We start from the raw sequence: 22,069 nt of genomic DNA on the forward strand, positions 1-22,069 counted from the left end.
TAATACCAGCCTGGTTCTTAATAATTAAAAAGTAAAAAACCTACCAAAACCTCCTCTTCCATCTTAGCCTATAGGAAAAGAAGCTTGATAAGTTCATATTTTTATTTAATTTACCTGGATAGCTGCATTGTATATTTGGGAGCACAGAAAGAATACCAAAGGATGGAAGGTATTAATATGAGTTCATATTGCATCTAAATACAGTCTGATATACTCTGTGAATGAACTTACCTGTGATATATTCCATGAATCAACTAAGTTTCTTCGAGTCCAGCTTGTGTAGATCTCTCTCTCAGAGCCCATCACCCGACCACAGACGGATAATCACTGTGCAACCAGACTTAGGTGGACAGATAGGACAGATAGTACATACAAGCCTAAGGCTCTTAAACATTTTTAATATTAGGAAAGGGACCTTGAACTGGATGCCTTGCGGATCCAGCACAGAGTATATCAGCAACTTATTTTGTAATAACTATACCTCTTTCTGTGACTTCATTCATAAATAAAACTGCCTCATGTCAGAATGATGCCAGGGTTGTTCTGCTGCACAGTACTAAGTATCTAGAAACTTCAGGTGATTTTCTCAGTAAGAAATGAGTGATGGAACGTTTGTATGCAACTCCAGTGTAAGTGGTATTAGTCAAATGTATTTACCTAACAAACCCAGGAGGATAACCAGGAAACACTCCCTTTTTAGGACTTGGTTGTTCCAACTACTGCTTGATTTCCTGAAAGGAACAGCACCTGAAGAATTGAGTCTACACACAGCTCTGCTGCCAGTTGTGCAAATTATTCTCCATAAGGCCACATTTCCTTGCCATTGCTTTACACAACTAAAGGAAGAGATACCGTTTAGAAGCAGTACCTCTTCCAAAATTCAGTAGTTTTTAGCACAAGAATGTGGAAGATCACAGCAATGGCACCCTCTGGTGACAAACAGTAACACATTATAATGAGATAAATTATTCAGCCTGGAAGAACATTTAAAGCTACTGCTTCATGTAAACCTATTACAGCAAATTGCAAAATGTAGGCAGTTATTTTTAAGAACAATGATAGCTAGCCTTCAATAGCAGACAACTTTACTGAAAATGCAAGTTCTTCAAAATACTTCCATCTCTCCAGTATCACATCTTCCTTTTATAGGTTCTAGTCTAACCTGATGTTTTTTAACCATCAGATAGACAAACTAGAAGTTGAAAAAAATGGTCCTGTATTTTTATCATAGACAGTATTTCATGTTCACATATGGCTTAAGATTTCAGCATGGTCTCTGTAGTGTTACCAACAGCTTTTGAGATGTTGAAAAACATTGATGAGAGGTCTGTGAGCCAAAGACTTAACAGGAGGGTGTTTTGGAAATGGACAAACAGCTGCTCATAAGAAATCTTTCACTTGATTCAAGAGGCAGAACGTCAGCCTTTCTGAAGCATTGCCTATCATCCCCATAGCTTCTTAAAGCAAGAATGTCAGAGAGTCAGCAATTTCATATGCTACAGAAAGACTGAATGAATATATAAAAGCATTTCCCTTAACAATGTCAAGGAAGGAGACTGTCATAGAATGTGTAAAAGCTTAAATTAAGCAGAAAGTTGTCTTTAATCCATGTGAAATACAGTGAGATTAAAAGTAAAGAACACAGTTGATTTCCAGATTGCTCCTATAGTATCTGACAGAAGTAGTCCAATTCTGCCAAGAGCTTCCACAAAAAGTTGAGTCACAAAAAAACTTTATGGGTAAAAACATAAAACTTGGGCTCATGAACTAGATTTCCTCTCCTCTGATCTAAGGAATGTAATTTATGGCACATCTTTATATTTTACTACTTAAGAACTAAGTAAAAAAAGTTTTTTATTAAAAGAGAGTAAAGTAATAAACTCAGTAATTATGGGATTATTTAGTTTACAACAAATTCTGTTTATTCTAATATATACATATTAAAACTTTGGCACTAAAAGAGCTGAGGTATAGTTTCCTATCCATTTTCTAACTGAAGATGAATTCTATTCTACCTGAATAGAATGTTACATTTCAACATCATGTTAACAATCAATTCAAATACATTGTCTTTGACAAGCTGCCAGATTACTTGAAAAGAATAGTGTGCAGAGTGTAAACACAAAGCATATCAAATGAAATATTTTGAAACAGTAATAATACTTACACAGTCATATATGTGTGGAGTTTTACATGTATGGCAAATAGGCATTTACTGTATTATCAAACACAGTTCATTGGTCAGACTCGGGCCAAGCTTCATAAATGAAGGGTTGACTAGAAAAAACAGTATGTACCTTGACCTAATTAGGCACTAATCAGTGAAATATGCAAGTCTTTGTAACTAGGAAGATTATTAATAGTGGGATATGCTACATGAGCAAATGTGCCAGTATCTGGCTTGACAAATTTAAAGGAGGCTTTTGGTAAAATTTCAGTCTTTTGAAAGGGAAGACAGAAAATAAATTCAGTGCATGGCTTCCTGTGATGTGTGCTTCAGTTTACAAGGGAAATGTGAAATACTTATTTTTTTTGTTTCACCACAATAAAATTTGTTAAACACCACGTACAGGCAAACCTTCCTGCAAAGGTTTTATTGCTTATCAGCCACTCACAATGCATTTATTGCCAAGCTGGATTAACTTTATCAGATACACATCTCTGTTATAGAAAAGTACAAAAAGGCATTATTCTAACTCAGTTACTTTGAACAAAGGCACTGCTGCTTGCTTACCTAAGTGACCTATATCATCTAAGTTTGCTTTACTAAAACTAATAATTGACAAACTGAATGATGTGCTGTTCTTGTTAAACACAGTGTCATCATTTCTCTCTAGTAGATGGAAAGGCTCATAATTAAAATATTAATTGAAAAAGCTCATGGTTTTTTTGAGTTTTTTTAAAAAGCTCTCCATGTTGTGACCTTCACACAATGATGTAGAGATACAGCTGCACACAAAAGCTCTTTCCCTGTGAATTCAGGAAAAAGGAAGATCACAGCTAGCCTCAGCAGTTTATGAACCCAGCTGCTGCACTATTTTCCAGGTAGCCTTAATTCACCAGCCTATATTTCTGTTTTCCTCAGTCTCCTGGATCTCAATTCCTGATTGCCTTGGTTTGTGCAATTATGTAGGGGGCATTCGTATAATCCAAAAAAGTCACTCTGAGGAGAGAGACTGCAAAACAGGACACAGCTTCAGCTGGTATATGGAAAGAAAGCACAATGGTCAAGGCCCAGCACCCAGAGCGTGGCATAGACTGTGGCAGAGGTACTGGAATCGCTGACACCTCAGAGAAATGACAATTTACAAATTTTACAGACACTGAAGCCCTGACTCAAATGAATGGGCAAGAAGATTACAGACATTCATGGTATAAGACCTCACCACACCATGCATAAGAGTGTTTTTGTTTTGTTTGCTTTGTTTTTACACTCCATCCATTTCTTCCATAAACATGAAGGCTAGAAGTACATATATCTCTGGGAGAATAAAACCTGGGATCCTGGTGTACATCTCTCTGGTCAACACTGAAATGAATGGAAAATCAGTTAAAAAAAAAAAAAAAAAAAAGGCTGCCAAATTGCTGAATGCCAGCTACAAGCAACTGAATGTCAAGATAGCATTTTTTTACCCTTTTAGGCCACCTAAGCAGAGCTGTCACTCTTCCACATCTGCATCCTTACTCCCTGGAACATCACCAAACACTGTGTTCCGGATAATACGTACTTAGCTCTTTCAATAGACCTGTATGTTTAGCTCTACTTCCATTGCATCATTCTGCTGACCTCCACTACAGTGTTATTGGGTTATATTAAAATTGTAATAAATGTTTAAGATTTTCTATACTCTCAGTTCATATTTTTGTCTTCCACAAGGCTTTAAAGTTTACTAGTACTACATATCCATTTTTTGTCCTTAACCCGTCATCTAGCCTTCCCCTGCACTGAATGCATAAGCCATTTACCTGGACAAAATTGTAGTTGATGTGTAGTTAAGTCTTTAAACGTCGTTTCTGCTAGTCAATTCCCTCATTAGGAAACCACTTCCTATCAGAAGTGCCCTCAGGTTTTGAGAGCACATCAAAATTGGATCCACTTAAGCAACCAAGCTTTGATACTGTGCTTAATGACTTTCTAAATTTGTCATTTACAAAGTACTTTACAAGCCTTCCTAAAGAAGAGATGAAGTATGCCCATGCACGAGCTAACGTCCCTAGCACTCTTTCTTAAGAAGTCTAGTTGATGTATGACGTATGTGATTCCATTTTCTGAGTATATGACATTTCATTTAAATCTCATAATTTCCTTAGGACCATCTGGACACTTTCTCAGCTATGAACAGATCGTACAACTGTGGCAGTTCTTCCTCTCTTCTCTTTCATATCTGTCCCTCCTGCTGTTTCCATGCTACCTGGCTCTATCTGGGAGGGAAATGGGCACAATGTTCCCAGACAGTACTAACAGCTGAAATTAGCACTCTGCTATGCAATATACAGTAAGTCTACAGCTTCCTTGCTTCTTCTTGTACACAAAACATAGATATGCTATCTCAAAATGATAAGGGCACATTATCTTTTTTCCCCCCGATTAAAGACTACACAGACCTGCTCCAACTGTATCATCACTATTTAAACACCCCATTTTAACCAAGAAAGTACTTCCCATAGGTGAAAGGGAATATTTCTATAGTGGGAATATTTAGGAGGCAAGCTTAATCTTCCACTTTTTTTACCCAAACAGAATTCTGTCATCAGGAGCATTAAAACCTTCTACTTTCAAACTGATCTTACTACTCGGAGACATTAGCATGCATACAACAAAACCAAAACCTTCTCAAGAGTAGAATCACAGTTTCACCATAACTTTTTCTGCAAATTAAGAAGTGTGAAATAGAAAGCTGAATAAAAATTAAAGTAATAAAATATTGAGAACAACATGTCAAATTTAAAACAGTAAAAATAAGAAAATAAACTCCTCAGCTGTCATCTGTCTGGTGCCTCTTTGCAAGCTTCTCTGATGCAATAATACCTCTTCTTTTCTGTTGTAAGTCTAAGTCTGTTATTCAACAACATCCCAGGAAAAGTCCAGATTATATTGCTCATAAAAATGAAATAACGATAAAATACGGGGTCAGGTTGAAATATGGGGTGTTTTTGTTTGTTTTTTTTTTAAGATTTGCTTTACATATGTATTTGAGAAATTACTGTATGAAATCACCACTGAAAACCTCAAAGCAGGGAAAAAAAGAAAGGAAAATATAATTTCCCTATTTTTTCCTAAGATTCAATCAGAAGTACAACACATAAATACAGTTTCTCATATTTTATCTTATTTTATTCATGGTACTCTTTTTTTTTTTTCTTTTTAATAAGTTATATGCACACATGGTATTGTCTAGTATTCAAACTTTTAATTACAACAATAAACACCACCACCAAAGTAATGCGGAAAAAATAACAGAATTCCTTGTCATCAATATATCTAGCATAGCAAATATTGATGGATACTGAACCTGAAAATATCTGTGAAGCATTCTACAACACCCTTCCATGTGAGTTGAATCCTCACACCTGATGCTGGAGACAGGCTGGCTCCAGTGGAGTAGGAAAGATATTCTCCAGGAAGAAAAGGGGATGAAGTGAGGAAAGGGAAAGTGCATGGCACTACTGGATTCAACGTCAGGACTCTTCAGGTTCATTCCAAGACTGCACCACTTTTCCACACCTCACAAGGTACAGCTGGGCTATCAACACAGAAATGGTTCCATACATTCAAAATTATTTGCTTTTCATAGGCATTATTTACAAAGAGCTACCAAAATCATAGTGGTTTATTGCAGATTTTTTTAAAACATACACATAGATTACCACAGGATGACCTTGAACTATTTCCCTTGTTTTGCTGAAGTTTGAGATTGCTTTATGTCTTTCCATTCGTTCTTGTCTTGCTGCTCAATTCAGAATCACTGCTAGTAAGATAAAAGCATTCCTTGATCATGTTTTTTGGTCTGACAGTATTTTAATAACATGGTTTCAGTCCTGGAAGATCTCCTCCTCCCCCAAGACACGCTTTTTTTTCTTTTCTGACACACAAATGTAAAACAGAAACATCTCAAGTGTTTGATATTATAATATCAGAGTAGAAATCTCATTATAAACATTTTATGTTATGTTCCATTCTACCAGTGATATTATCCATTATATACAATAAGGTACTAATACAAAAAGTGTCAAGGTAACAACCTGCTAGCAGAAAAATCAGTCACCAACACCATTCCAGTTGTTTTCTCTTTTGCAACTGGAGAATTAACATGATGTAGATTCACATCAGACTGAAAGCCCTCCTTGTGGATTCCCTTTGGGTCTTTTAGTTCATTTCAGCAGTCTGAAATATTACTGAGATCTGCTCTGAGTCTACATCCTACTTTTCTGTTCTTCCTTATTCTACCTAGGATTATGTTTTCTCTTCTGTACTACGGGTTTGTTCAGCTTTTCACTCTCATCTGCCTAATGTCAGTTGAATTTAATCGCCTCCCTAACAGTCTGTAACTGGTCATTCAATAACGGTGAAGCCAGGAAAAGAGAAGATAGCAGATCTGTTGCAAAAGCATTCTGTACATCAATCCTCCTTAATTATGACTATTCTGTTTTCATGGATTTTTTAAATTGAAAGTTACTTATTTACAATGGGGTTTGTATTTTGGAGAAGAACATAATTTTCAACTCAACTTAAAAATAAAAGAACTGCTCTCCTTCAAAAAGTGCACTCCTGGAAGAGTACTTGTTTGAAGGTCACTACCTAAACATAATCAGCACATAAGCTTTACTCTGGAAATAGAATACTGTAGGCTTAGGAAAGGACACATGAAAACTGATGACAAACGCTACTTTTCAAAAGTTTTCCATGATGTTTTGGAATAAACAGCTACAGCATTTAGTAAAAAAAAAGAAAAAATAAGCATTCAGGAACACTGGTATATCCCCTATACTCTGTACCTGTGGGTCCCCGCAAATAATTCTCTCTACAAAGCTGGCACATGACATCAGAGGTGAGATATATTTCTAATCAACTTTTTACATTTGTACATATCACAAAATGATTCGTTTACTTAAATCTCAAAACTCAATATATCATCTTGAATAACAATTTTGTGACAGATTTGCTGTTATATATTCACATTGCCACGTCTAAAGAAGAGATGGTCAGATCGAGACAGTAGGAAAAGCTGCGAGATATGATAAGAATTTAGAGCTTAATCAGACTTGTGAAAATAAAAGTGTTGTTTTTCAAAATGGATCATCAATAAGGTGTTTTGTTAGGAAGAATTTTAGTATACCAAGTAAAACAGTTAATTTAAATGAGTTTCTATTATTTCAATTTATCTATAAGCATTTCAAACCCGGTAACATTTCAAGGTTCACAGAATTCTAATTTATGATAAAATTAAATCATACTAAATTTAGAAGTACAGAAAATGGTCATAAGCTTTGTGAATGAATTTGAATGAGAACAAAATCATATTGTTAGAGCAATTTTTAGAAATTAAGCCTCCTCTGCGCTACTTAGATGTACTAGAAGTGCCAAAATAGATTTAATATTATAAGAAAAGTGAGAGGTATGGTTTGGTTTTTTTGGTGTTCTTTTTCTCTTTTTTAAGTACAATGATGTAAATTGTGATAGCATCTCAATATTAAAAAAACCCACCTTTTGGAGTTGAACTACTATTTTGTAACACAACAGTTGAACTGTATCAGGGGAAAAATCTTCAGAGGTACTTTAAATAAATTCAGTAGTCTGCGCATCATGAGTTCCCTCTAATATTGCTAGGCATAAATGGATAAAATCTCATACCAAGAAATGTCTTGTTTTATGCTAGTATCCTGCAAATCCAAAACTATATCAGAGAGCGAATTTCACTTGAAGTATAGATTCTTGTTACTTCCTCTTCAAGACGAATACCTAGCAGGTTATTGATCTGCTTCTGAAGGACATAGTGTTTATTATGTAGGAAACCACTGCTGGGCACAAGCATGAGAAATTAATGATGGTTTTGTAAGTGTCCACACTGTGGTGCTGAACCAGTGGGGCAACTGTCAATCTATATGATAATGCATCCCAAAACTTCATAAAATCAGTGATGTGAAGAAGCATCGATTTTTTAGCTAACCAGGATTTGTGAGAGAGTAAGACTAAAAAGTTTACTGAAGTTAACACCTCTGTGTATATAACAGTTACTTCATACTTGTGTGATTCTTTTTTAAAACAGCCAAACACACAGAAATCCTTATCACAAAAACCTTATCACAAAAATCCAAGTAAAAGTGAATTCCACGTACTGGTTTGTTTCTTGCCTGCTGTTTGATCATGTCCTTCTTCCCCTTATTAACATCATTGTGAGAAAAATTACTTATTCAAAATGGATTCACTGCTCTGTATTTCAAATTACTTAATAATTCACTTATTATAAGGAGGAAAATGCAACCAGACTCAATTCTTTTATCAATGTCTCTGATAGTATGTATGGAAGTAGGTCCTGAGATTAAATTTTTTCAGACAAACGGTGTGGCCCAGTGCTTCCACTGAAATGGAGACAACCACCCTCAGAAAAGTGAATTCATGCTACAGAAATTTATCCAAATCATTCCATAATGTCAGAATTTCATTAATCAGGTTTCTTATTTGAAATTGTGCACAGTAGCCTTATCAAAACTATACTAAAGTCAGTGGAAGTTGTCATATTTTCTGTGAATGGTATTATTAAAAAAAGAAAAGGCTTCTTTTAAAAATAAAAAATTTAAAAAGGATTCTTTTAAAAATACTGTCTTCCTTGTACACACCATTATTAGTAAATATACATTTCCTTTTTGGTTTTGACAAAGAAATGTATCCTGCTATACCCATGTAGAGGAGATATTACTTGAAGACTCAATTTAAATCAACAAAATAAGAATGCTGTTACAAACAAAATCAATTGTACTTTTCTGAACTTTTTCTACCAATATAAAAACTGTAATTCAGTTTTGCCTTGTTTGCTTTGACAAGTGTTTCTAGTGCCTGGCACACCAGCTTTGTTGAAACTGAGACAACTATCAGTAAGTATGGGGTGGAGTCTAAAATAAACATCTAGAAAAATCCTCTTCTGAGAGGCACCCAACACGTAACAAATATTTTGTCACAAGTAATATGCAGAGCAGGGAGCTGGTTTCATCAGCTGGTATCAGTTGCCTGAGGGTATAATGTTAAGGGAGATTCCTCTTTACCTTCTCAGAGTGACAGGTATCAAAACCTTTAATTCATATTTTAACTAAGCTGCGTTTGCACCTTCATCATCCTAAAGGATGGAGGACCAGTTCCTGCAAAACCATTTTTACTATCTTTCCTCTTTAGTTTAATTTAAAAATATGTGAGCACAGAAAATTCCCCAGGTAAATATTTTAGCTGATATGTGTGAAGAACGTGAGTCTGGGTTATATGCATTTGAAAGGACAGCTGGCTTAATGCAGTTTACTTTTGAGAATGAACCAATGTCTAGGTGTTTTGTCACAAATGATTGTTGCACTGTCTAAAGTCTGATTTCTATGAACTTCATAAACTATACCAAACAGAAGTGCTTTGCCTCAGTCTGATGCGTAGGTTTGCTTTCTGAAACCCCCCAATACTTACCAATAAGCAAACACCACATTAATTTTATTTTTTTACAAATTCCAAAATATGAAAAAATACGCAAAATTAAATCTGATGGTTACAAATTAGCACCATTCAAGCTGTGTATAAAAATCATGTATGAGAAACTATTTCTCTTACGAAATTAATTTCTGCTTCTCATCATTGAGTTTAACTTAATGTACTCTGAGCACAAACTTCTGTGAAAGATTATTGTGTGGAAAGTAAATTGTAAGACAAAACACAATATGTATCATATTATATGATATACATGTAAAAGAGTTTCCTGATATTGAGGCAAACACACCCCCCCCCCAACATTAAAAAGCAGCTTTAGTCAAACTGAGAAAGAAAAGTGAAAAATTAACCTTTAAAAGAATACTCGTGTATTTTAAAGTATGACCACGTTCTCATACACATGCATTAAGAATATGTGGAAGAAAAAGGCCTACCATTTTCCTCATCTGACTTATTTTCATTGTCGGAGTCGGTAAGTGTGAGAGCTGAGTTTTCACGACTCGACAGACCGGAACTTCGCCTGGATTTGATCCCTCGTCCCCACAGCCTGATGGCATGCTCCGGAGACATTCCTCCCTCTGTGTCTGAGTCAGCATCAGAGCCAGTGCTCAAGGAATAGCCTTGATGGAGTATTCCTATGTCTGAGCAGTAGCCGCTTCGATGGGGAGAGGGCTCACAAATTCCTAGTTCTGCAAGGGTGAAGTTTGTTCCTAGAAAGGCAATTGAAAAAAAAAAATAAATTAAAATCTAGGGGATTTATTTCAAGTTTGAAAATGACAGACCTTTTTAATTTCTCTTAACTGTGCTACATGCCAAACCTTTGCAATGAATTACATACAGAGATCTCCGGTGCACAGATCTATATCAAGACTGAACTAAAACATATGGAATACAGTTAAAATGGATGAAATACACAAAACAATTGTAGAAAAGGTCTCTAAATTTTAGGCTACTATTTTAGCCCCAGATAATTAATCACTTAGGTATGTGATTGACATAAAGCTCATGACAAGTGCTAATGACATGACCTGCTTTATTATGTATCTAACCTTGTATTTGTAGGACCAGAGCATGAGCTTTGAAGTTGAGCATCTGATTACTCGAAAAGAAGAATTTTTTCTTATGACACTAACTGTCTCATACACGAGTTTTCCACAGAGAGAGAATTTTTAATTCTAATTTTCCTATTTTATAGAAAATAAACACTTATTTGGGAAAACAGTTTACAGATCAGGATCCCTTGAAAGACTGCAAACCTATCAGCGATGTAACACGAAATTTTGTCACCAGTTTTGCGCTTTTACATTTGGTGAGATTGGTAGTTTAACATCTGCTGTCAAAATCAAGATAGACCTCATAATCACTGTAATTGTTTTCTACCTTTTTCACCATATTCAAGAAGAAAATGTGCATCAATACCAAAATCAGAAGGTCATTGGGCTTAAAGGCAAAACTTTCAGGAACAATGTCAAAACATGTGACCTTTAGCAGTTAATAACAACTCAGTGGACAAAGTCTCATACATTTTTAAAGCACATGGAGTCCCCCAGGGTTCCCAGAAAGTGTAGACTTGCTGGCCAATTTTTGCTTATGCATTTGTTTCCTACAATAATGAACAGGATGGTAAAAAAATATAGGGAAATATTCACTGGTCTCTAAGGCTTTCAAAGGTTTTAAAAAGCAAAGTGATTTTAGCTTCATTACATTGGGCTAAAAGTGAAGAACAAAGACAGACTGAAGTTGCTGGCAGTATAACTGCCAATTATTTAATTAATTTCTTAATTAACAGGGAAAGTAGATCTGTGGTCTATGTTTCTAAAACAGTAGTTTTATTTTGTCCAAAAGCAGTTTATATTTTCTCCTCTTCCTCTATATATTTATCAGAATAAAGCTATGCAGTGGAAGTTCATACGTGAAATAAAAACCACACTTAAGTGTCGTCTAGTGATAAACTTGTTAACTGGATATTATTTTTTTTTAAGTATTACAACTTCTTTCACAGATTAGCCAGGAAAGATCATACAGTACTATATCTAGTTCATCTATCTGTATCAGCCCTCTTCAGTCTGAGACACTTGGCTGTTAAAGTATTTTTTGGATATGGGATGTATGCATACATCTACAGAAAGTAAAACTGGGCCCTACTTAACATCTACTTCTAGAGCTCATCAGTTAAGGGAAGGTGATGGATTTCTTCTGGAAGACTGAGCTACATCTTCACCCAGCAACAGCTAGACAGCAACACTGAGCATGACAAGAGGAAGGAGACATACTCTCTTTCACCCCTAGGTTAACCAGTAAACAAGCCAGCAGCAAGAGAGTGGCCAACAACATTGGGTAAAGAAGTATTGCCAACTGGATGCTTCTAAAGAAACGTTTAAAAAGAATATAAAAAGGCTGACATTAAAAAAGTCAGCTCTTTTTCATCAACACTAAATTAACCCTAACTCTCCTAGTTAGGAGTACATTTTAACCTGCTGTCTAATATTTATTCTAGTAATCAGAAATTTTGCGGTTCAGTCAAAAGCAATGAACTGAACAGTCCTAAAAATGAGCTTTCTCAAGTGCACTTCAGTCTAGAGATTTTTTTGCCTTTTTTTAAAAAATAAGAGTTCTAACATGACAGATGAAACAAAGTCACTTTTAAAGAACATATAAATTTTAATCATGTGCAATTGCAGTGGAAGATGTTTAACAAAACCAACTCGATTGATGATTTTGTTTTAGCCATATGAGCAAACTAACCTTAGACATTTAAAAAAAGGGTCAAAATCAACCCAAAATATAAAATATATATATAAAAAATGAGTGAACTGAAACCTACTAGCCCCACACATTCTGACCTACACAGGTAGAGTTCATATTGACATTAGATATACGTTAAAATTACCAAACTCATCATGAAAGTGAAGTTTTTCAAGTCTTGTTTGCTGGTGGCATGAATGTCTACAAATACACACCAATTATGAATATATTAGCTTAATTAAGCTGTTTTACATACACGGTAAAACATTTAAATGATATTCTGTGGATTTTAACAGCCATTACAAGCCCAGATGATTTCACTTTGATTAGCATCCTGTATTGATGTCAAAATCTGACTATAACATCTGATGCAAAAAGCAATCTTCAGAGAAATTCTTACTTTATTTGCCGAGGAAAATGTTAGACACTGAAAGTAGAAGGAAAATACAGTATTCACAGAAACCATTCATCCATTTGAGTTTTATTATCTGGGAACTTGGCATCTTCCAGAAACATGGATTTGAAAAATGACCAAATTTTAAAAATTTGAGAAGTGTATCAGATCAATTCAAGAACACAAATGGAATCAGTCTCTGAGCCTCTGGGAAAGGATTTTCTATGCTGCTTCTCAGAAACATTCTTGTAGTCTTACAACAGAAAATCTCAAGCATCCTGATGACAAACATGAAATATTCTAGAAATTTCCCCCTCTAGCAAAAACATGTTCTTCTCTGGTAGACTCTAAATTAGTTTTATTTATCAATTTTCAGTGTTTGCTTCTGCAAAATATTATTTGAGAGTGTTCTGTAAGACAGCATGCAAGAGCACAATAACTTGTCCTTGGATGCCCATGGATAACCACATAAGAACATATTTTGGAGACATTTTTCACATCTGTACGCATACATAGATTTTATATATACATTCATATATAAAAGCATTCCTATATATATTTTATATCTAAATATATAAATATATAAATATGTATCTTCCTGATATCTTCATAGCCCTTAATTTACGGTAAAATCTGAAGAAAAGGAGATAGAAACACTATAGTTATGTTCTCTAGATCTTTTCTTGATCTGGAGCATATTCTCCTACATGCCTCATTTCCCTGAAATGAACCTGTCCACATCTCTTGAATAATATATGAACTGCTTTCACTAATATAATATTATCCTATTTGCTCAGCCATTATTGGGCATTAAGGTATTAATGGTATTAGTAGACCACCCTTGTAAATTCAGATAGAGGATAAATACAGTTCTGGATGCACAGAAATAATTTATCCAGTAATTCATAGCAAAAAGAACCCTACGATTACTTTGCAAATAAAGTATAGTCTCACAAATAATGAAAAAATATCTAACTCATTTCGCATCCACTCACACTGGCAGAATATGCCATATGGGATCCTGATGACAGAAAGGTCACCAAGAACAATGCAGCCTTCCTCGCCCACACTGCCAGTAGGAACCACAGCACCTATGAGCTGGAGTGAGAAAACATAGACACAGCCTGGCCCGGGGTTAAGATTTAGTGTCTCCTTCAAGAAGTATCTTCCTTACAGCTCTTTACATGATTAGGAGATCAAGCAAATCAAGACCTCCTAGAAGAAAAGCAAAGGAAGGAGGGCAGCAGTACTTGTTGCTTGCCATAGCCTGGGAATTCAAATTTAACTGCTGCGTATTCACAGAGAGAAATCTGGTCCATGAGCTAAAACGCACTACAAGCACTAATGTCAAGGCAGGTGGATGGCTTCTTACAGTGTTATACAGCATACTCTATCTCTGGGGCTTGCATGGAGTTGAGAGTAACTGCATTTTACTGAAACTTCACTTCCAAAATAGGACTGAAACATGCAGGCAGAATTCATTCTTACACATTCAAAACTTAAGGGTGTTTTCTTTCAGATTCCTGTAGCATCTACTAAATTGCTGGTGACACTAAGTGAAAAGAGATAAATAACATCAGATCCTTATTGCTGAAAAAGAAAGAAACCTCTTTCTCTTGAAGAACACCCCCCTCCCCCCCAACAGAAAAGCCACAAGGTTTTTTGCTTTTTCATATACAACAGAGCTTGCCAGCCTCCATTCCCAGCCCCTTCACCCCACCTGCAGAAATCACTAGCCATTTTCATTAAAGAAAAGCAGTTAATATCAGCTGTTCCCTTAAGGTGTATGTAATCTCTCATACAAAAATAGACCAGTAGTATACTAGTTTAGAAGTGTAATATAATGTTATGTACTTGATCATCATTGCCCATAATCTACATGCTGTGAATAGTTTCTCAAGAGTATAAACCAAGATGTTTTTCCTTTTAATTAGTATATTACTTCTATTACCTTTTGAGCACATTTCCTTTTACAGAAATTTACCAAAGGTATTTAGTATATAAATACTTACTACAAGTGTCTTTAATTCAGTGATGCACAATTCTTCTCATTATCCCAGCTAAGACTAGAAAGCATTACCATATAAGCAAAGGTTATTTACACCTAACCTCTAGGCAGAGGTCTCATTTGGGTAATTACAAATTGCATGAATTGCCCTTCTCAAGATTAATCTGATCCAGCTGTGATTGCTACAAGATGCCTCAGAGGAAGATATCTGAAACCAGTAATGCACAGATATGATAAATTTGCGTTCAACACTAGATCAGCAGTTCAAAACTGAGCTAAGTCTAAAATCAAAAGGACAAATATCAGTTACACTCTATGCTACTATAATCAATTACAAGAAGTAAGGATAACAAGAATACACTTATTTAAGACTTTCCATCCTTTCTCAAATTTTTGTTATGTTCATAGCTATAATGATTTTTGCTGGCATGACTACCGCAGCTTAGCTCCAACCTGTGGTATATGAAGAGGTCGTTCTGTTTAACAAACTCGGATGAACACTTAATTTTTCTCAATTCTTTATGTGTTCATTTATTATAATGACAGGGAGAACAGATGATTACACTCTCCTTTTTTATTCACTTACCGTATATTTTTAACAGTTGTCCTTTAAACTCATCTTCCTTATGCGATAAAAAAACTGCCATCTTTTTAATCCTTCTTTGTATTTCACCTGTTTCAATACTATCCTTTTCCTTTTCCCATGGTCAAAGATCCTGTTCTACAAAATGTTTTACTTAATTTTGTTTCTAATTCTACACTATCAGATACTCCAAACTGAGAATCCAAACCTAAGCTGAGGGATATACCACTGTCTTCTGCATTTTTGAAGCTTTTCTACTATTTTATTTATGATTTTTGGAAAAAAGAAAAAGCAAGCCCTTTCTTTTATAAACACCAGCACCCCACCCCTCCACCCCGATACATCATTATAAAATATACTGCATCCTTCTGGTGGTTTAAATATACAAAAACCATAAGTATCTTTTCTGTGCAACATACAGGAATTTCAACCACATAATCACAATGAATAGCCTATGTGGCAAATTCAATATTAGCATGAAAAATGTCTGGAAAATTCTCTCTCTTAATATCATTGATATTACAATGACTGCACTATTCCATTTCTGAAGAAAGCACAAATTCACAAAGAAAAACACAAGGAAAAGATAAGCTCTTCTTTCACTGTGGTCCCTCCAAGCAGAAGAAACATCCCATGGTTTGGGAGGCCAGGTAAGAAAGAGGAGATACTAGCCACTCTAGCCATGAGACTCATCAACCCGCAGCGGGTTTATGGGCTAGCTTTTCCTCCCCATGTAATATTCACAAATGTTATTACATAAACTGAACTGTTCACCTGAACTCTCCTAACAGCCTTTCCTCTCTAGCCATTTTTTCCCTTATAATAGTCTTTTGGTAGCATGAGAAAGTGGCAGTGTAAGCTCCTGTGAAACAAACTCTCCATTGGTCAAACGGATTCCTTAGGAATTAGAAAGTAACAATAAGGAACAAGCTATACCTTGTTCTAGGTTTTAAAATCTATAGCTGGGGACTAACAATAGCAGGGTCTCCTACACGTTTCCGTTACCGCCTAGATTTGCAGATGACATTTTCATTTAAGATTATTAAATTCCAGGTATTGCTAGTCAGGAAAGCTAAACATTTTCTAACTAAGTGAACGTGAACTTTAACCACTTATAATGCTAAATTGTACTTTCATAGACCACATTTGTGACAAAGGCATCAGGAAATGCTTTATAGATGTTACTGAGAAGTATAAGAATACCACAGAGGTCTTGATGCCCACTGCCGACGTGCTGTCACCCAGCCCACACATGTGTACCTATGTACACACCCCACTCCAGTAATACTTACTACAATTTCGAATGTACATGTACATTGTGAAATTTTATTACAAATACTAACACAGTAGTATGCAGACAACAATTTTTAAAATTCAACAGAAAGACAATGGTTTTCTTAAAAGTGAGACATTGGCAGCCTCAGTCCCTCCCGCAGCAAACTTGAGTAGAAGCAGCAAACAGAAATCCATATGCACATTACAACACGTGGCTTGAATTTGAAATATATTTTCCAGCTTCTCTCATCAATGACAGCAAAATCCTTTAATTGTCTTTTTTATAATCCTCTTTCTGCCTTGCTTCTTCCTGACTTGGAGATCCCCAAGCCTAATACCAGGATACAGATGTTTGTCTTTTTGACAATAAGGCTGTTGACAGTATTAATACAGTAGGTTCATATCCACTTAAAAAAATTATGAGGTTTATAAAACCAGGCATCTAATGAAATTTCACTCTAGCTCACAATATTATATAATCTTCAGTTATGTTATCATATCCTTTTTTTTTTAGTAAAATTTCCTCCTTCAGTGAAGTGACCGTGGAGCTACTCTATTTTTTTTTTAACTTTCCTCATTCAATCTTTATATACCAAACACAGAATACTGTATTTTTAATTACTTCATGCACATTTTCTGTGGTTGTGCTGAATGTAGTCTCTGAGAATATCTCAAACACTACTTTGTTTATCTTCACCTCCTTGTGAGGTGAGTTTTTATCATCCCTATTTTATAGCTTTTAAACTGGGGAAAGAGAGAATAGAACAGCCTCTTTCCCAGAGCACACACTAATTTTGGCAGAACAAGTACCATCTAAAAATTATATGTCTGGCATCACCTTATGGTGATGAACTTCCTTTTAATGATATGCTGGTTTAGGGCAAAGTATGCATTTACCGTTTTCTCCTCAAATGCCGATGTTGATTAAGGACAAAATCAGATTTGGGAGGACAAGAGGATGGAGCTAGGTGGCAAGCATGATTATTATTTATTATCTACCCAACACAGGCCAGGTTAAAATGTAATTCTTCAGGTTAACATGTTACTTTCTTAGGCACTCTTTCATTCATTGGAAGCTTTCCAACTTTTCCAAGCTCTGAGGAATGGTAAAAGGAGAACAGCTTCATTTATTACAAAGGGATGTGTTATTCCTACAGATCTGTCCATTCTGAAACCTGAGGGAGCCAGGAAAAGAATTATGTAATTCTGTAGGCAATTGTTCTGCTCTCCTCTGCTGCTTCACCCTTCTGCATTCTACCTAGGCACACTTCTCCTCCTCCTCACTGATTAAGTGCCAGCAGAAAGCACATTCAGGGCTGAGGCTCTCCTATGACTCCCCGTGCCGGTGCTCGGCAGCAGTGCAGGAAGAACAGCTATGGGAAGGTCCTGCTCAGACCTGACCACGCAGGCCGGCAGCGGCTCCTTGGCACACACGCAAGCTTTCCTCAGTTCTGCAGTCAAACTCCAGTAACTATCATATTTCAGCAGAGATGCACAGACAGATAGCAGGAAAGATCTTCCAAACTTGGAATCTCTGATTCAAAAGATGGAGATACTTTAGTTTAATCAACACAATGGTCACTGCAGGCAAAATAACATATTTTCTCTAGCATCATTCTCAGAACCAGTCAGATACTCCCTGTCCTGTCTCCAAACAAATCAACCCAAAGTATTCACGGCAAATTTCAACCTAAATTGTTTGATCTATTGAAGTTTTGAGGTGTTGTTGTAAGGAGTGTATGCAAACTCAAGTACACGTGACACATTAACATGCAAATAAGATCTTTCTTTCTCAAAGCAACTTTAGGCCTCTCCTTGTATCTACCAATCTGTAATGAAATGTATCATCTATCATTTAAAAGGCAATGACTGTTTTGTGATCAAAATAAAATTGAAAATCCACAGGGTTTTGTGTGCTAACCATGCACAATGCATACCTGTATTTGCATAAGTATGTCCCATGTCAGTGATGGCTTCCTGGGCAACCTCCAGCAGAAGGGAAAAAAATCTGCTCTTTTTATGGCTACTTGGTGTCTAGAGAGACAATGAGTATGACCAGTAATCTAAAACAACTCTAAAGCGATTTTCTGCACTTTTTGTTAAAGTGACAAGAAAGCATGAGAAATGTTTTATATTTAAAACTACAACAATACACTTTTTTTCTAAGTGAACAACACTGGAAATGCTTCTGCAGATGTGATAGTGGACATTTTAGCCTTTTGAAATTAGTTGTGCCACATTACTCATGCCAAAATACATTCACAAAAGTACAAAGTTAACAACTGGCTGTTGTGCAGCATTGGGAACTAGCAGAAACTAACTTCCACATATTGAAAAAAAAGACTGAAAGCAACCCACAGAAATCTGTGACTGGCGGAAAAATAGCACAAATTCTGTTCTTTTCATCGGTAAAGTGTAGACAACAACATTGTGCTAACACAAATGTCCGAATGATCTAACGTACCTCTGCAGTGACAAATAGTGCATTTTTGGGATAAAATCTGTACCAATTCACAGCTATGTACCGCAATACACTCCAGCAAGAATGTGGTTATCCATGACTAAAATTCAGTTCCTATTTGTCTTTTACAAGCAGCAGAGAAAGAACAGAACATGAAGCTTTGTGCCAAGTAATGTGTTCTTGCTGTAAACTTCCCGGCTCCAGTCCATATACCAAGTAACAGTGGGCTTGGGGGGTTTTGAGTTGAGGCTTTTTTTTGGGGTGGAATCTTATGAAAAGGAGTTAGCGTGCATATTTTCTATTCCCAGTCCAAAATTACTCAAACTAGAGAATAATTTTGCTATATGTCTGTTCCTTGTTAAAGATCATGAATTTCTAAATAAAATTTGTAACAGAAGCACCAAAAAGATTAAGAATATACTGCATTTGTGTACATAAAGTGATAGCTACCATAAAAGAACACAGAAAAAATGATTTTCAAGTTGCCTTTTCATGTGAAACAACCTGCTCAACACCTGATAATATCTCCTGTCACACTAGCATAGTATTTTCCTCTGAAGGAATAACAACTACAGCTCCATTGAAAACACAGACTTCAAAGAGGAGTCAGTTTTAAAGATAGTATATAAGGAGAGAATGAAGTACAATCCCAATAGAGAAGAGCTAGCATTTAGTATCTGCACTGACTATCCATGTTTGCAATGCACAGAGTCATTTGGCACAAAGCAGTACAATAATTAGACCATGACACCCACAGAACCTAAAATCTCAGTTTCCACCACTAAAAAATGGTATGAGTCATTTGCATTCTAGTCTAGCTCATGAAGATGTTGGTCTTCTGCTGTAAAAGCATTTTAGTTATGTCAGAAGAAGACAGTGAGTTCTCCCTGGTCTCCAGAAAAAAAAAAAAAAACCAAACCCAACCCTCAGTTGACCATAAATATATAGATATGAGTACTTTTGGATAATATCACTCTACAGCTACTAATCTTCATTGATACATGAATCCGAGTTCAATTATTAAGAAAGTTTTCTATGAAAATCTGTAGGAAACTACCAGGGGATAAATTAGCTGGTGATAATTTGCTGAATCCATGAAAAGCCTTTTCTTATTTTTATACTGTTAAATCAAGATTTAAAAAGCAGTGAAAAATAAACCACTGTTCGTGACTTGATAAATAAACTGTGCTCTCAAGAAACGGTAGAAGTCACAGGTAATAAGCTTCCATACTTTCATAACTGTTTAATTGGGAACTCTCGAAAAACCTGAATCAGCTGTCAACACAGACGAAACCTTAATTGTTTTCTTTTATACTTTGCTTCACAAGTTAGGAACATGGATACTCTATATTTTATGAAGGTCCCCAGGCACATATAAAGATTCCTCAGCACTAGCAGCTGTCAGCTGTTTAGTCACAAGGTGCTTCTTCACTGTAAACATCATGTCACCTAGAAATAATGGTAATGTAAATTGTACCCTGTACAGTAGAATAAAAGAAGTTTAAACCATTATTTGACTCAGAACTTCTGTGTTTACATTCTGAATGATGTTGCTCATAACAAGCTTTAGAAATGCCAGAGATGCCAGCCTTTAACTCTGCATTTCTAATTCTGCAAGGAGGACAATCAGTAGACCAACATGAGTGACTCTGAGTACTGATAAAGGAATTAATATCAAATAGAAAGAAGAGCTTCTGAAAAATTCAAACAATTTAAATGGAGCACCATGCAAATTAAAAAAGCATATTGAACAAATCCATATAAACCTTATGCCAAACTTAAAGAATATTGAAATTAAAATCATTTGAGCAATATAATTTGAAGAAAAAGATATATATATTATAAACAGATATCAAGGAAACCATATTAAACTCTTTGAGACAGTGTACCTAAAGAAACAGACACAACCACATTTTCTTTTATTCATCATTTGTGTTCATTTTATGCAGAGATCAGGAAACGTCTTTATTTATTTGATTGAATTATAAATTGCTTTCAGCTTTTCATTTTTAATCCTAGTAAAATAATTAGTTATTTTCACAGCCAGTCAGTTGTGGTATGATAAATGGAACAGCTGGCACCAGTTCAGATTACTATTGGTCCTGAACTTTGCTACAGATGAAATATACACCCTTAATACAGGATTTCTTTTATCTACCAATGACTATAATTTGCAGACTGCATATACAATCGTGAACACAGAAACTGAGCGCATCCTGGCCTTTCTGGCATGTACAATAGTTGCAATGCCACAGGCAGCAGCGCAGCAGGTCCATCAGCTGCACTGCTGGAACTGACCGGTCTTTACCAGGCTTCTGCAGAACTATGGAAGGATGAAATATGACCTCCTTCCATGCACCTCTTTTCCTACCCTACAGTGGCATTTTCCACACACACAACACATGCTGCTATGCTGATTTTCTGTTTGCTGGTCACTGCATACACAAGTGCAACATCTTCATTTAAGCCTGCTGCACTTGAGCCGCTGTGCCGGCAGGCGCATGCTGTCCCAACATTCTCCTCCCACCTCAGAAGCACAGCTCTGCTTGGTTAATGCAATCTGTTTCTCTATTTTATCCATATTTCTGTCTGTTCCAATAGTTTAGAATTTCAGGTTTTTTTAATTTTAATTTAGATTATTTTTCCCTTTTTCTTCAATGAACAGAAGTGAAGATTTGTGGTATGTACCAATAAATAGCTTATAGATGATGTTTATCCTAACTTTCTGTTGTTTGAAACATGTCTTTCTTTTCATAAAACTCCATTTTAACAAGAGGGCCAGTTGTTGCCCTTCTGCTGTCCTTTCCCTTCCATTGTTGTCTAAGATTTGAAGGACTGCTGGCACTGACTTTAATTTGGTTAATAACAGAAAGGAGATGTAAATGTGCCAAGCAATAAATTAAGGTCCAACCACCACTTCA

General features: G+C 35.8%; 1 protein-coding gene across 4 annotated transcripts in view; it reads right to left on the minus strand.

The window, feature by feature from the left end:
- TENM2 (teneurin transmembrane protein 2) overlaps positions 1–22,069 on the minus strand; it is a 741,247-nt gene that overhangs the window by 482,842 nt on the left and 236,336 nt on the right. For all 4 annotated transcript variants that reach the window (XM_074883298.1, XM_074883301.1, XM_074883300.1 and 1 more), the window contains exon 4: positions 10,117–10,392. In XM_074883298.1, coding sequence (XP_074739399.1) covers positions 10,117–10,392 — 276 coding nt within the window. The remainder of the gene's footprint in view (positions 1–10,116; positions 10,393–22,069) is intronic.

The sequence above is a fragment of the Strix uralensis genome, chromosome 14 (genome assembly GCF_047716275.1).
Source record: "Strix uralensis isolate ZFMK-TIS-50842 chromosome 14, bStrUra1, whole genome shotgun sequence".
In the NCBI taxonomy this organism is placed as follows: domain Eukaryota; kingdom Metazoa; phylum Chordata; class Aves; order Strigiformes; family Strigidae; genus Strix; species Strix uralensis.